Raw genomic sequence first — 17,508 nt, 5'->3', positions numbered from 1 at the left:
GTATGGAAGTCAGATGTTGGAAGCATCAGCTGAAAATGCTGGAAGGATTGAGAACGATTCCCTAATAAATACCACACACCTGGCCAAAAATACACACAGATAGGAGTAGTAACATACTAACATACTGACATACTACATATAGATGACCTGTACCATTCTGATTTTTATAAGGAAGTTATAGACAGGAGAAATAGGTTACAGGGGATGAAAGTAAATAAAGAGGATGGCACCCTGCTCTATATAGAAATATAAGGGGATGGAAGTAAACAAGGAGGACAAAAACACAGTCATCCTGCTCTATAATGAATTATACAGTGGTGTCCAGAACATGAGCTGTAAGTAAACGCTAATAATCAGCTTCTCATATTTGCTCCTGTTTGGTCTTTTTAAAATATAATTGGAAGCACTTTGTTAGTTCTGTTTGATCATAGCTGCCAACAATTACCACACCCACTTCCCTGAAGCCCTGCCCACAATTAATCTTGCCTACTTATCAGATTATAGAGTCTACTCAATATAGAGAAAATTTTTACAGGAAATTGAAAAGGGAATTTCAAACTTAAGACCACAGTAGCAGAGTTGGAATAAGTCTCCCATTCAGCTGCACTACTTCTGCGTAACATTTATGGGCAGCCTGATTAACCACCTCAATACTGGGCACTTAAACCCCCTTCCTTCCCAGACCAATTTTCAGCTTTTAGCGCTGTTGCAATTTGAATGACAATTGCGCGGTCATGCAACGCTGTACCTAAACCAAATTTGTGTCATTTTTTCCCCACAAATAGAGCTTTCTTTTGGTGGTATTTGATCACCGTCAGGTTTTTTCTTTTTTGGTGCACAAATAAAAAAAGACTGAAAAGTTTGAAAAAAAAAAAAAGTTTTTTTTGTTTAGGTTATAAAATTTTGTAAATAGATATGTTTTTTCCTGCACTGATGAGCACTGATGATGCCGCACTGACAGGCACTGATGAGGAGACACTGATGGGGTGGCACTGATGGGGTGGCACTGATATGCAGCACAGATGGGCACTGATAGGTAGCACTGATATGCAGCACTGATGGGCACTGATAGATAGCACTGATATGCAGCATTGGTGGGCACTGATAGGCAGCGCTGATGGGCACTGATTGGCAGCACTGATGGGCACTGATAGGTGGCACTGTTGGGCAGCAATGATCGGCACTGATGGGTGGCACTGATCGGCACTGATGGGGGGCACTGATCGGCACTGATGGGGGGCACTGATGGGCACTGATAGGCAGCACTGGTGGGCAATAATGGGCACTGGTGGGCGGCACTGATAGATGGCAATAATAGCACTGGTGGGCAGCACTGATAGATGGCATTGGTGGGCAGCACTGATAGGGAGGGCACTGGGGGGCTCTCTGAGCCCTGTTTGCCATCCCTGGTGGCCATGGTGGGCATCCCTGGTGGTCATGGGTGAGCATCCCTGGTGGCTTAGTGGCACCCCTCCCCCCCCCCCCCCCCCCAGGGCTGCACTGGTAATCAATGTTCTGATTACCAGCACAGACCTCCCCTGTGATCAGTGAGTAATTAGAAATACTCACTGATCACCCCCGCTGCAGCACCGATCATCCCTCTTCTCCTCACTGACAGGATCTGTCAGGAGGAGAAGAGATCGAAGCCGTTACAACGCCTCTATTTACATTACATGACGGCTGTGATTGGACACAGCCGTCATGTGATCAGGAGGGCCAATCACAGGGCCCTCCTGCCGAATGATGTTGCTCTGTGTCCGAGGGACACAGACACATCGAGATCGCGCTGCTGCGGGTGCCCGCGGCATCGCGATCTCTCTCCTTCTGAAGGACGTTCCGGACCGTCCGATCAGAAGGAGGAGACTCCCACCCGGCCATATATTTACAATGGCCCGGGTGGGAGGTGATTAACAGGCACTTCCAGTGACAATATAAATTACCTGGGACAGGCTCCTATTTGCAGGGACTGTCTCAGGAAAAAAGGGACAGTTGGCTAGTATGGTTTGATGAGTGCAAAAATCCCATATATCTTGTCAGAAATTCAGAGCTATCCTAAGTCCTCTGCAACCTCCCTGTGTTATCTATGCTATTTAGTCCTTTTAGTTCTAGTACCTCTCGCGGCCACGTCTTGTTGTTCTCATGAAGTGCCTGAGTGCACACTGTGTGTAGAGCCGCCTGGAGAAGTGCACTGTCACTTGTAAACAAAGAAGCCATGCTTTTGTGTTTATAAGTGAAAGTGGTGACCAAAGGGCCAGCCTTAGAGGTGGTGGAACAACATTCTGGCATGGTCCAGCTGAAAAAACCCTGGTTTTATATGTATTTATATCACCTATATACAATATATATGTATTTTACCTTGAAATCACAAGCCAAAGACTTCCCATCCTCAGCAGCATACATGAGTTTCATGCCATGTAGTGAACACATAGCATTCATTGCACTTGATTTGTCCTCATATTGGAGAAAAGCATCAAAGGCCTGTAGACTGCCAGGAGTCACTGCATTCCCCACATCCTCTTCTCTGTATGGATCAAGCATAGGTATATCAATATAAACTATTTTTCCATATTTTTCAAAAGCACTTCTTAATATCCCCTCACTTGGCCTGTCAATATTTGTGTTCCAATCTGAAAACCATTTACATGGTAGTCCTTCCAGATGTATCGAAGATTGCACAGTAGAATAGTCTGAGATGTCTTCTCCATCTTCTATCTGTTCTAGCATTTGTTCTTTGGTCTCTTCAATGGCTGGACTTTCTAAAGGAGCCTCTTGTACCTCAAGTATTGCAGGGTCATTTAGATTGTTTATTTGCAATGTTTGTCCATTCATTTTCTCTAAGAAAATCTGACACAGTTGTCTAGTGTCTGTTTCACCTTCCAGTCGAATGACCTCCTTTGTGCTTTTGACAACCCTGAGAGAAGTGAAATGGTCTGGTGCAACCATAGTTTTCATCTGTTCCAGAATATCCCAGTGTGATACTGGCCGGCACTGGCCTGTCTCTTCGGAGAGGTTGACTGAGATGATTAATTTTGCTTTTGGTTTGAGATAGAGATGATAGGTGGCACATAACTCAACAGCTTCTGAGTCATCGTAGACTGGAGTAACAGTCATGGTGTTCTGTGGCCCTGCAACAGATTTAACATGTAACATTGTAATTTCAGGTGACAGCAAAGCTAAAAAAACAGGCATGAATATAAGGGGAACAATTTAAGGGCAACTTGTCAAGAAATGGGATCAAAATACTGAACACACACTGCTGTATATTAGCATAGACTGGAAATATACACCCTGATCCAACGCCTGAAATATGTAACTAATTACTATATATGTATAACAGGTATATATGCATAGACTAGCTATAAACATGCTGTTCCTAAGGCTAATTCCCTAAAGATAAGACTATTTATTGGTTTCCCTAAAGATTAGACTATTATTGGTACACCTTGGAGGCAAAAATTAGCACGTACAATGTTCAAAGTAATAATTTTCACCCAAATAGGACTTTCTGGAAAATTTTGAAAAGTCTGACAGACCAAGAATGTCTTCCTGACTGACACTGGCCAGGCCATTGCTTAGAATTGATTTTTTAGACCAGCAAAATCTACCATAATCTATCTAGTGTGGGGATATACTTCATTAGACAAATACACAGTTTATTGATTACAGTAGGTAGGCCAAGGATGGGCAATGTCAAACTTGCCTATTGAGTGGGCTGTGCCACAACCATGTGCAATGCACGGGCTTGCAGTGTGGTGACACAGCATTAAAGGGGGTAAATCAGGCAGTAAAAAGGCAATATTTCACCTCCTCACTGCCTGTCACATACCCTTTGAAAAGCACTGTGACTGGAATGAAGGATAGTGCCTGAGATCCGTACAGCAAGGATTTCTGGGAATCTTGACCTGGAGTGAAGAACAAGACTCATTGCTCTTGGGGTTTGCAGCTTGCAGGCACGAAGACAGCAAAAACATGGTGGGATGTATCTTAGGCAATGCCCTCCTGTCAGAACCAAGCCTCCCCACTGTTCTGATCAGCTGTTCAGGTTCCCTCCTTCCAGTTTTTGCAGCTCTCCACACAGACATACATCAGTGTGCCTCTTGGAGCCTGTCAGCTTCTCAGTGAGGAAACTGACAGATTCAGAAAGGCATGCTAACAGTGGAGGCATCAAGGGCCAGATATGGATAGCCAAAAGCCTAGATATTGCCCTGAAGATGCAGTTTGCTGAGGTCTGTTGTAGCTGGTAATATTTGCTGACATAACAAACTAAATCTGACTGCACAAGCTACAACTACAGTGGGGATCTAAAGTTTGGGCACCCCAGGTAAAAATTTGTATTAATGCACATAAAGAAGCCAAGGAAAGATGGAAAAATCTCCAAAAGGCATCAAATTACAGATTAGACATTCTTATAATATGTCAACAAAAGTTAGATTTTATTTCCATCATTTACACTTTCAAAATAACAGAAAACAAAAAAATGGTGCCTGCAAAAGTTTGGGCACCCTGCAGAGTTAATATCTTGTACTGCCCCCTTTGGCAAGTATCACAGCTTGTAAACGCTTTTTGTAGCCAGTCTTTCAATTCTTGTTTGAGGTATTTGAGGTATTTGTTTGAGCCCATTCTTCCTTACAAAAGTCTTCCAGTTCTTTGAGATTTCTGAGCTGTCTGTCACGCACTGCTCTTTTAAGGTCTATCTATAGATTTTCAATTATGTTGAAGTCAGGAGACTGTGAAGGCCATGGCAAAACCTTCAGTTTATGCCTCTTGATGTAATCCCCTGTGGATTTTGAGGTGTGTTTAGGATCATTATCCATTTGTAGAAGCCATCCTCTCTTTAACTTCAGCTTTTTCACAGATGGCATCAAGTTACCATCAAAAAATTGCTGACATTTTATTGAATCCATTTTCTCTTCTACTCGTGAGATGTTCCCTGTGCCACTGGCTGCAATACAACCCCAAAGCATGATTGATCCACCCCCATGCTTAACAGTTGGACAGAGGTTCTTTTCATTAAATTCTGTGCCCCTTCTTCTTCAAACGTACCTTTGCTCATTCCGGCCAAAAAGTTCAATTTTAACCTCACCGGTCCACAGAACTTGTTTCCAAAATGCATCAGGCTTGTCTATATGTTCATTTGCAAAGTTCAAACGCTGATTTTTGTGGTGAGGACATAGAAGAGGTTTTCTTCTGATGACTCTTCCATGAAGACCATATTTGTACAAGTATCTCTTTATAGTGGAATAGTGTACCACAACTCCAGTGTCTGCCAGATCTTTCTGGAGGGATCGTGCAGTCAAACGTGGGTTTTGAATTGTTTTTCTCACAATCCTGCGAGCTGTTCTGTCTGATATTTTTCTTGGTCTTCCAGATCTTGCTTTAACTTCCACTGTTCCTGATGACTGCCATTTCTTAATTACATTCCGAACAGAGGATATTGACATGTGAAAACTCTTTGCTATCTTCTTATAGCCTTCTCCAGCTTTGTGAGCGTCAACTATTTTCAGTTTCAGTTTTCTAGACAACTGCTTAGAAGATCACATGGTGCTGATTGTTGGGGCAAGGTCAGATGAGTCTGGGCATTTAAAACCTTTGAGATTGACATCACCTGGTCTTCCCAGACGATGATTGAGAACAATCCATGACACTGGCAGGTCTCAGCCTTGCACAGGGGGCGGTGCATGCTATAAATTCTGCAGGGTGCCCAAACTTTTGCAGACGCCATTTTTTTGTTTTCTATAATTTTGAAAGTGTCAATGATGGAAATTATATCTAACTTTTGTTGACATATTATAAGAATGTCTAATCTGTAATTTGATGCCTTTTGGAGATTTTTCCATCTTTCCTTGGCTTCTTTATGCACATTAATACAAATTTTTTTCCTGGGGTGCCAAAACTTTCGATCCCCATTGTATACCAAACACAATGAAAATACTGAATATAGCCTTTGAGGAAATCTAGCAATTAGATACCACAAAAGACAAACATAAACTGAATTGGTTTACAAGGTACTTATATATTCTTAAAAAGGAGTGAATAATTAAAACAATCCTCACTGACCTCTGTATTTGTAGGCACTATGCAGAAATTCATCTTCACTAAAGTCATTTAAATTGTTTTTTTTTTTTTTTTTTTTTTTTTTTAAATTGATTGTTTTAAAGTTAATTTATTGTTTGTTAGGAATATGTAAATATTTGAATATCCATAGTCAGGTTACAGATCCATTTTTAAGCAGAAGGTCAGACTCCACCCCCCCCCCCCCCCTCCCAGTCATTGGTCACTAGAGCACCAAGTAAAGGATTGTGGGGAGGCCAGGGGGTGTCACATGTTCTCCAATATCTGGACAGACTGCATTTTCGCCCAGGCTGGCAACAAGGAACAAGTGAAAAATAAATAAATACATGTTGCTTATGTTCAGTAAAATAAAATGAATTTGTCCATTATGTGCACTGTACAGATTTCCCCTAACCCAGTCACATGAATAATGAGAATGCCTTAGAAGAACTTGTCTTTCTGTTTCCTGTGTTACAACACTAACAGAGCCTTTTATCAAATCCCCTTCCCTCCTTGCCAGCATCTATCTATCTTTCCCTCAAGAAATGTAAATAATCCCTTGTGCATTTGCATTGTGCAGTCGGTAATTTGCTCACTGCTATATATGTGTAAACAACCTATAAAACAAAATGTATTTAATCTAACTTAAATTTTTATGGACAATATTCAAGACAAGAATTAAAAACTGGAGATTTGATTCCTAACCTCTGGGGCCCATTCACATCTTTGTGGTGTGAATGTAGGAATGCATGTTATGTGCATTAGCAGGTTGCAACCCAACGCACACCAACACAGCTCCACCACATGTTTGTTGCAGCGTACCACAATACGTGGTAACATATTGCCATGCATTATAGTAGGCTGCATTATATAAATGATGCGTGTCTGTTGTTTTGGGTGTTTTGCTGTTGCCAGCAGATAGATTTCAATAGGCTTTCTAAATGCAATGCACGTTAACGTGCAAAAAAAGGTATGTTATTGCAACTCAACAGGATATTAAGGTCTGAAAGGGCCCTAAAAGTGAAACTGTGTTTTGCCCATGCAGGGCTAGGCCACGGCTTTACATTACTGTCGTATTCCTCAATTGTACATATTGACCTTCTCTTCGCTACCCCAGTGTACTATTTGGCTGCTGTTGGCAAAGAAAAATACCTGGTATGGGGGAGCATGCGAGTCACTCCCCTTTCTCTACCAAACTACAGTATACTGTACAGATTAACATAGTAGAGAGGACAGATTGAAGACTTCAGAAGCTTCACTGTAAAGTGATCTTGTGCTTTTCCCATGCAGGCCAAAGCAATACGTGTATATTTGAATGCTTCCCTGCCCAGCAGCACATATTGCTTTTTTCTCCCAGCCAGTGGGAGTAAAAGGAAAGCCTTGTATGAGATACAAGTCTTAAATCTAGCTTACATAGGGCTACTGAGTCCTGTGTGACAGTGCCATTGGACCCAGGTCACATTATGCTCTGAATAAGCAAAGTACGGGTTTGCTTTAAGTTTTACAGCTTAACATACTCTGCAACATAGCCAAGAAGAACAATTTGACCATATGAATAATACTAATTAGAAAACAAGGAAATTAACAAAAAAGAAAATAAACTACTGTTAGGGTGACAAGACACAGCTGGTACTAATTGATGCAACCGATAGAGCAGCGCTTGTAAAATTTAGTTTGTGAGGGATTACGTTTGAAACAATGATAAACCTAATTTATGGAAGTGTGCATTGTAGCAAACAGTGATTTTCCATTGTACTTGAAAAGCTCTGTGATTGTTTACAGTTTGCTTTGCTCTATAAAGCTGTGGCTAAACCACGGATATATACTTACCAGCCACTTTATTAGGTATACCTGTTCTATTGCTTGGTAACACAAATTGCTAATCAGCCAATCACATGGCAGCAACTCAATGCATTTAGGCATCTAGAGGTAGTAAAGGTGGCTTGCTGAAGGTCAAACCGAGCATCAGAATAAAAAGAAAAGGGGTTAATTAACCCCTTTTATTTATGGGGTAGTGACAGGTACAGTTAGCATAGCATAAGTATTATAGGACCAGGGATATTACTAGCGAGTTTAGGCCGGTTAGCTCATCCTTGAGCTGATTGGCTGTTCCTGTTACTAGCTGCCCCAGTATCCAGGTAGATTAGGCTTCTTACCTGCTGCATCCCGTTTTTCCTGCCTGTTTTCCTCATCCAGGATTGGTCCAGAGCCTTTCTTCAGCCTCATTTAAGGGGTCTCTCACTGACTGGACTTCAGATCGCCTCAGGAAGCCGAAGCCGAGCGGTTCCCCCCCCCCCCTTATTTTTCGCGGTCAGTTTATTATTTTAGGGTCACCTTTGCATGCTGCAAAGGAGGACGTTTATTCTTGTGACTGAATGTTTTAGGTTTGTTTGGATAATTATTCTGAAGTTTTAATTTTGCTAGTGGCAACCTGGGTCGTAGTGACTGGGTTGTTTTTATGATGAAAATTTTGTATTGATATTTAAAAGTTATTGGTTAATTTTAATAAATAATAAACGGCCGCGGCCTCTTCAATTTCCAACCTTAAAAATATTGTGGTGTCATTTATTTATCTTAGTTTAAGTTATTTAGTTATCCGATAAATCCTGTCTACTACCCCATGGGAAAGAAAGGAGATTAAGGTGGTTTTGAACATGGCATGGTTGTTGGTGCCAGACCAGCTGGACTGAGTATTTCAAAAATTGCTGATCTACTGGGATTTTCACGCACAATCATGTTTAGGGTTTACAGAGAATGGTCTGAAAAAGAGAAAATATCCAGTGAGCAGCAGTTGTGTGGACAAAAATGCCTTGTTGATGTCAAAGGTCAGAGGAGATTGAGTAGACTGGTTTGAGATGATAAAAACTTAACAGTAACTCAAATAACCACTCGTTACAACCAAGGTATGCAGAATACCATCTCTGAACGCACAACACATTGAACCTTAAAGCACATGGGCTACAGCAGCAGAAGTGCCACTCCTATCAGTTTGGAACAGGAAACAAGTCACACAGGCTCACCAAAATTGGACAATAGAAGACTGGATAAATGTTGCCTGGTCTGATGAGTCTCAATTTCATATGGTAGGGTCAGAATTTGGTGTAAACAACATGAAAGCATGGATCCATCCTGCCTTGTATCAATGGTTCAGGCTGGTGGTGGTGGATTAATGGTGTGGGGGATATTTTCTTTACACACTTTGGGCCCTCTAGTACCAACTGACCATGATCATCCCTTTATGACTACAGTGAACCCATCTTCTGAAGGCTACCTCCAGCAAGATGATACACCATGTCACAAAGCTCACATCATCTCACCACTGATTTCTTAAACATAACAATGAGTTCACTGTACTCCAATGGCCTCCACAGTCACCAGATCTCAATCCTTTGGGATGTGGTGAAACAGGAGATTCACATCATGGGCGTGCAGCCGACAAATCTGCAGCAACTGTATGACGCTATCATGTCAATATGGACCAAAATCTCTGAGGAATATTTTCAACACCTTGTTGAATCTATGCCATGAAGAATTATGGCAGTTCTGAAGGCAAAAGAACTTTCAACCTTGTTGGTGATAGATCTGCCTTGAAGAGCTACCAACATCAGTCATCATACTCAGTGTGGATTGTTGTCCTGGTAATAACTTATTTAGATGTCTACATTACCTTGTACAACTCTGAAGGGGTTAAAACCGAAGCCAAGACTTCTGTTGTCTGCCTCTGAATGGAGTCCAGAAGCCTTCACACAGTTTAATGAGCTTGTAGAAGTACAAATACCGCAAGGCTCCAAAACCTATGGACATGTGGAACAACATATTCCCTGTAGCTGGACCTGTCTGACTAAAGGGCTGGATTTGTGGAAAGGCAACACAAACCAGGATTTAGGATGACAAGGTTTTAGGGGGAAGCAAACTGCCATTTATTTCACCATTCGGGGAGAACATATTAGGAATTTAACATTCTACCTCAACTACTTATTGCACTAGGCATTTGAAATTATTTAAGATGTAGAAAATGGTGCTGCTTTATTGATCTATGGTCATAGGGAAGGTACAATAGAAGCAGCCTAGGCCTGTTCCACATACTAGAAATGTGACCCTACCTATTCATAGTAGTAGTAGCAGCCTGAGCTGCTACTACTAATGGTGATGGACTAAGGGTCCATTACTGGTATGTCACGCATAGACCGAACTGTCAGACAAACTAATTTAACCAACAAAATTGCTACCAACACTGTTTTTATGTAGTGCACATGAAGTGTGCCACTTATCTGTGCAAAGCTTTTGTTATCATTTTGCTGATAACATTTGAACTATACTACATGACACAAGTCAGAAGAGTGCACAGCAGAGTGTGAAGAAGCCAGGGACTTTAGGTCAGACTAAAAAAGTGTTCAATATTTATCCAAATAGAAAAAAAAGTCAGAATCCATAACTTCCTTAGGCTGGGTTCACACTGGTGCGATTCGGGAAACCCTGCGAATCCTGGACTCGGCTATTTATTTACAGTAGATCCAGGAACCCAAACAAATTTGTTTGTGCCAAATTATGACTATTCTCATATGGATGCCTAAATGTCAGAGCTCCACTTGCACCCTGTCTAATGAAGTGCACTGATCATATACTGTATGTTGTCCATTCGGGATGTCATTAACATAGGGCAGCCTGCATGTTGGATGCAATGTCCAGGCTGTACCTGCAAATTACCTCCAAACCTCGACTGCCCCAAAGCACTGGTTGCTCTAATTCATCTCTAGCAATGTGAACATGAGATAAAGGAGCTATAATTAAGAACTCTCAGTGCATAGCTAATGCTATCCAGGAAACATCAACAGCAAAGTAAAGAAGTCCGCCCAATTTATCTTTTAGGAGTAATTTCATGCAAAAAGTGGTGCTAATGTTGTCCAGCCAACAGTACAGCTGTGACCTTGTATTACAAATCACATTCAAACTTCCAGGGCAGCTTAGAATCGGATTGATGGCTGTAAAAAAATAAAAAAATTGTGTAGGTATTTATCCAGCAGAACTGCTGGTACATTCATTCTGTGCAAATGAGGCAAAATCCAGTGTTTTTTTTTTTTCTATTTTGGTCATTAGATAGAGCTGAGAATCATAGGAAAGAAGTATGTATTTCCCTTTCATCCTCAGTTCCACCCATTGGCCATAATGAGGTAATTTCCTGTATCACTCTATTTTTTAAACAACCTGTAGAATAAATATAAGGAAAACATTACATTTTGCCTCATCCACGCAGATTGTGCAGCAATTTTGCTGTACAAAAAAGGTATGCACATTTTTTTATTATAAATACACTCCTTAGTAATAACATTTATTACTATCTGGCATCCTGTATGTGTTTGTAAATTCTTCACTTAAAGCGGAGTTCCGGGCACAAAATCGATATTTTTTTTTGTGCCCCTCCGCTAGGTAGACATCACCTGAAAAGGAATTGGATAGTTAGGTTTTTTTTTTTTTTTGTTTACTTACCTTGTAAATGAAGATCGTAAATACTCACCTCAGAGTACTTCCTCCCTCAGCGCCGCGGCTCACCCGTCACTTCCTCCTTCGCGATGATTCCTGGGAGCTGAACGTCATCGCTCCCAGGAATCAATGCGACGGCACCGGCCCCGCTCGTCACTTCCGGGCGATGCCGCATTCCCCTGCTAAACAGCTTCTGGGCATGCCCAGAAGCTGTGGAGGAATGCGGCGCCGCACTGGAAGTGACGAGAGGGGCCGGTGCAGGCGCATTCTGGGACAAGAAGACGCGGAAGAAGACACAGAAGAGGACCGCGCCGGCTTCAGCTGCCCACAAGAGAGATGGAAACGCTGTGGAAGAAATTTTATAAGTAAGTATTTCTTCTAAAAGGTAAGTGTGAACCGGGACAGATCAGAGGCTAGCCATTGTGGAATGTGCTAGCCCTGACTGTCCCGGGGGTATGTTCAGTGAAAAATGACTTCTGTGCCCGGAACTCCGCTTTAAGTCACAAGCAGGAGTTCTCAGATCACCAGATTACCAATAAAAGGGGGTTGGATGTAAGTATGCACCACTGCAATTCATGGGTCAAAAATTGGAATACTGACCACATAGGGTAACATGCTACGTGTATGCATCACATTGTTTCATTTTGACTGGTATATATCTGTATACACTATTACTGCAATAATACAGCAGGTTTTCACAGTTCACATCCCAGTTTGAGGAATACCAACAGCAGTACTCAACGCATGAACATTTATTGACCTGCATTTTCACAGACTTACATTGAGAGCCAAACAGAAAATAGGGTTAATGAACACCATAATGATTTAGTATGAGGCCGAAAGCAGCATACACTGACAGTCAGATTGTAAATTATAGAAATTTGCATCCCTTAAGTATTATGATTAAATAAAATTGATACCACTCAAATCTCCATTCTGATATCCAAGCCGACTGGCCACAATGTTTGCAGGTGCTGATTGGATTGAATACTGGTTCTTCAAACACATAAAGGACTACAACAAAATGGCACATGTCCGCACATTACCTGGGCATATAGTGAGCCTCTCTTAGTAAAAATGGATTCAGCTTGGTCCCCCTCGGTCCCCCCCTTGGAACCCCTCTAACATGTTTCAATGTTTTACCCCTCTACAATTAAACCTTAACTGGGCGAAACATGTTAGAGGGGTTCTCCCATGGGTAAAACCATTTTTTACAAAGAGGGGCTCACTACTTGCTGAGGAATGGATGGGTGCCATTTTTGCAGTTCTTGAGTATTATGGCTGCATTATTTTCATGCCTAACTACAAAGCATCCCTATGTAGCACCCTCCTAGGTAGGTGCTAGGAAAAGTATATGGGTGGCCCTGTCTGCTTATCAGGGGGGCCTTGATTGTTCAGCTAGGCTGTCATGTGTTCTCAGGTGTGCCTGTTGAGCTTGGGGAGTCTCCCCACTGTGTCCAATGAGGGCTCTCATTGGACAGTGGAGGAAACCTGGCCAATGGCACACCAGGGCTTGTATCTACCCCAGAGGGCAGAATCTGCCGCAGTGCATCCTGGGAGGGGATATAAGTCTGAGGGGAGCACATGACAGGGCATCTTTGGCGGCAAGCAGAGTCCCAGGAGGAGGGTGTCTCTCCTCCTGTCAGCGTCAGGAAAAGTGTCCTTGGCAGTCGGCCTAGAGTACAGAAAGTTGAGCTGAGCTGCAGAGTGGGATCCAGTGTTCTGTGGAACTGCTGGGGCAGAAGTTTCCAGGGAAGCAGTGTCGTGAGTTCTGTAAACTGCCCAGGGGTGTGCCTAGGATAGGGGACCACTCCAGAAGGTCTGAGGGATCCAGGAGCCAGCTAACCAGGAGGAAGCTTAGAAAGGGGGTGCCTGAGTCTAAGCCCTGAAGAGAAGTGTGTGTGTAAAGAAGGCGCTGGTGCGGGCCCTTAAGTGTTAAGCGTTGCAGCAGATGTACAAGTAGCTACCTCACAGAAAAGTGTTAAGGGAGCTTCTACAAGGAGTCAGTTCAGTGCTAAGAGACCGCGAGTCAGCGTTCATTAGCGCCAACCGGCGTTGACCGGCATTCACCCAGCGTCAAGTCAGCATCAGCAGGCATTTTTTTCAGTTGTCCCCCTAATATTGTGCATAGTTGAGCCAGAAGAGTATCCCACTCATCCCTTCTCCCATCCAAGTTCTCAATAAACCTAAAAACCCAAAGATACTGGACTGATTCTTGTCTCAGAGCTCACACTTGAAGAATATCCCTAACTGTGCTGCTGTTGCTAGTGATAACCCTGGCGGACCCATATCCAGCAAAACAGCTGGGAATCTTGCTACGCCTATTTTTAGAACAGAGACATTTCATTATGTAAAAAATGCTCAGTTCTGGTTTTGTAAATGAGATCAGTTTTAAATGGAATGTATAGTGGTTTGTATGTTTATTTTTTCTATACAATTGTCAGAAATAAAAAATAAATTTAAAAATATATATTTTTTAAAGTTAAATGTGACATTATACATATTTATATTGTGGTGTCAATAGCCAGCAGGTAAAACTTACAACATTGTAGGTTTCCTTTTTACTTCTTCCAGAGACTGCTTAGCAGTCTGCAGTGCAGTAATTAGGCTTTTGGCGTATATAGAGGTCTGTAGCTCAAACTGTAGTTTACACACAAAATTGATTGACTAATTTTAGTGAATTGTCCTTTATTAAATGACTTATTTTGCAAATTTAAACATACAAGGCCAGCTACAACGCAGGATGGTACTGCTGTCTCTTCTGATAACCTATAGTGTTCTGGGAATCCTTTGTCATGTATCTAATGTATATTTGTAAAACAGACATACCTACAAAAAATAATTAAAAACAAAAATTAGTTTAGGTATGTACAGCAAAATCTAAAAAAATACTATTGGAATAAAATTAATTTTAGACTATTAAAGTTTTCCTTTGTGACATCCATACCTGAGACTAAACTGCAATTGGTTGGCTGGTAAATAATATGACTTTTTTTCTAGATGTATATGTGAATACTTAAGAACAACGGATACTCGTTTATATTGTTAGTAATATCTGTAAGCAGCGGAAGGCTGAAGTGAAATTCCTGCCAAGTCAAGTAAGAAAAAGGATTAGAACCTATGTCAGGCCATCAGATTTGTATTGCTGTCTGGTAAGCTAGGACAGAAAGTCCGGGGAAACACCACTGTTGACAGTTGTCACTGGAACAGGAAGTGAGGTATTCTTATAGAGGGAGATGGGAACAGTGACAAACATCAAAGGTGGGCTTTCCTCCCAATTAGTGAGATTCTTCCCCACTAGAACACAGACAATAAAAATCTGACAGAGGTTCTTTCTTCTTCCGACTCCACCAAAAATGATAAAAAAAGTTTGCTGTTTTTTTTAACTTTTATAAATTATCTTTTCTGTACTCTTCCAAATGCAATTGTATTTTGTTAGTTGACATCTACATACACTGTCTAAGGCAATGTTTCTCAACTCTAGTCCTCAAGTACTCCTAACAGGTCATGTTTTCAGGCTTTCCATTGTTTTCCACAGGGGATTTGATCAGTTTCACTGCCTTTAGTAATTACCACAGCTGTTTCATCTGAGAGAAATCCTGAAAACATGACTGTTGGGGGTACTTAAGGACTGGAGTTGAGAAAAATTGGTTTAAGGAAACCCAAAAACATGAGATGACAGCCACCTTATCAGGTGTGACAATCTCCTATTAATAGGAGGTCCCACAACCCTCTTGGGACCTGTTTACATACCTGCCGTGGTCCCATTTCTCTTTCCCATTTTTTTCAAGGAAACCCCTGTTCAAAAAACCCCTGTTCAAAAAAAGCCTGGCCAGCGGAGGCTGGCCAGGCTGTGCATGCACATCAAAATGCGCCCTCTACTGGAGGCCATGCAACTTTGATTTTTTATTTGATCTCTTCTGATAGGAATAATTGGCCTACAGTCGATGACCCATTTGATCAATATGCCACATATGAGTGAAGTAGATTTCGATCTATAGTTTAGATACAACCATAACTTAGGATCATAAATTATTGACCGCATCTCTGTTTTCACCTTGCAATTTCACAATCTGATCAAAAGAAATATGATCAAATTCATAACTAAAGCATTTTGGTGGTGACGATTATTGCAAAACAATCAATAATTTTCTGTCTTGGCCAATTAACTCCGATCTACATAGAAACATAGAAACATAGAATGTGTCGGCAGATAAGGACCATTTGGCCCATCTAGTCTGCCCAATATATCTGAATCCTATGAATAGTCCCTGGCCCTATCTTATATGAAGGATAGCCTTATGCCTATCCCATGCATGCTTAAACTCCTTCACTGTATTTGCAGCTACCGCTTCTGCAGGAAGGTTATTCCATGCATCCACTACTCTCTCAGTAAAGCAATACTTCCTCATATTACTTTTAAACCTTTGCCCCTCTAATTTAAAACTGTGTCCTCTTGTGGTAGTTTTTCTTCTTTTAAATATGCTCTCCTCCTTTACCGAGTTGATTCCCTTTATGTATTTAAAAGTTTCTATCATATCCCCTCTGTCTCTTCTTTCTTCCAAGCTATACATGTTCAGGTCCTTTAACCTTTCCTGGTAAGTTTTTTCCTGCATTCCATGTACTAGTTTAGTAGCTCTTCTCTGAACTCTCTCTAGTGTATCTATATCCTTCTGGAGATATGGCCTCCAGTACTGCGCACAATACTCCAAGTGAGGTCTCACCAGTGTTCTGTACAGCGGCATAAGCACTTCTCTCTTTCTACTGCTTATACCTCTCCCTATACATCCAAGCATTCTGCTGGCATTTCGTGCTGCTCTATTACATTGTCTTCCCACCTTTAATTCTTCTGAAATAATTACTCCTAAATCCCTTTCCTCAGATACTGAGGTCAGGACTGTGTCAAATATTCTATATTCTGCCCTTGCGTTTTTACGCCCCAGGTGCATTATCTTGCACTTATCCACATTAAATTTCAGTTGCCAGAGTTCTGACCATTCTTCTAGTTTTCCTAAATCCTTTTCCATTTGGCGTTTCCCTCCAGGAACATCAACCCTGTTACATATCTTTGTGTCATCAGCAAAAAGACAAACCTTACCATCGAGGCCTTTTGCAATATCACTTATGAAGATATTAAATAAAATTGGTCCCAGTACAGATCCCTGAGGTACCCCACTGGTAACATGACCTTGTTCTGAATGTTCTCCATTGACTAAAACCCTCTGTTTTCTGTCACTCAGCCACTGCCTAATCCACTCAACAATATGGGAGTCCATGCTCAATGACTGCAGTTTATTGATAAGTCTTCTATGTGGGACAGTGTCAAAAGCCTTACTAAAATCCTAGATATGCAATGTCTACTGCACCTCCACCGTCTATTGTTTTAGTCACCCAGTCAAAAAAATCTATAAGATTTGTTTGACATGATCTCCCTGAAGTAAACCCATGTTGTTTTTCATCTTGCAATCCATGGGATTTAAGATGTTCCACAATCCTATCCATTAATAGGGTTTCCATTAATTTGCCTACTATTGATGTCAGACTCACTGGTCTATAGTTGCTCGATTCCTCCCTACTACCTTTCTTGTGAATGGGCACGACATTTGCCAATTTCCAATCTTCCGGGACGACTCCTGTTACTAAAGATTGGTTAAATAAATCTGTTAATGGTTTTGCCAGCTCACCACTAGGCTCTTTTAATAATTTTGGGTGTATCTCATCAGGACCCTGTGACTTATTTGTCTTCACTTTAGACAGCAATCTTAGAATGTCTTCCTCTGTAAAGACACATGCATCAAACGATTCATTAGTCATCCTTTCAAGTGGAGGTCCTTCTCCTTCTTTTTCTTCTGTAAAAACTGAACAGAAGTATTCATTAAGGCAGTCGGCTAGCCCTTTATTCTCTTCTACATACCTTCCGTCCTTTGTTTTTAATTTAGTTATTCCTTGTTTTAATTTCCTTTTTTCATTTATATA

At 41.4% G+C, this 17,508-nt stretch overlaps 1 protein-coding gene across 1 annotated transcript in view; it reads right to left on the bottom strand.

Annotated features, from left to right (window-relative positions):
* Positions 1 to 17,508, bottom strand: part of LOC309560009 (A-kinase anchor protein 17B-like) — a 34,950-nt gene that overhangs the window by 12,490 nt on the left and 4,952 nt on the right. The window contains exon 2 of the mRNA XM_082263500.1: positions 2,356 to 3,125. Within this exon, the coding sequence (XP_082119626.1) occupies positions 2,356 to 3,111 (756 nt within the window). The 5' untranslated portion in view covers positions 3,112 to 3,125. The remainder of the gene's footprint in view (positions 1 to 2,355; positions 3,126 to 17,508) is intronic.

This window comes from Pelophylax lessonae (genome assembly GCF_965119305.1).
Source record: "Pelophylax lessonae genome assembly, chromosome: 7".
Lineage (NCBI taxonomy): Eukaryota > Metazoa > Chordata > Amphibia > Anura > Ranidae > Pelophylax > Pelophylax lessonae.
Note: the sequence above shows the minus strand (reverse complement) of the source record. Positions and strands in the feature narration are given on the sequence as shown.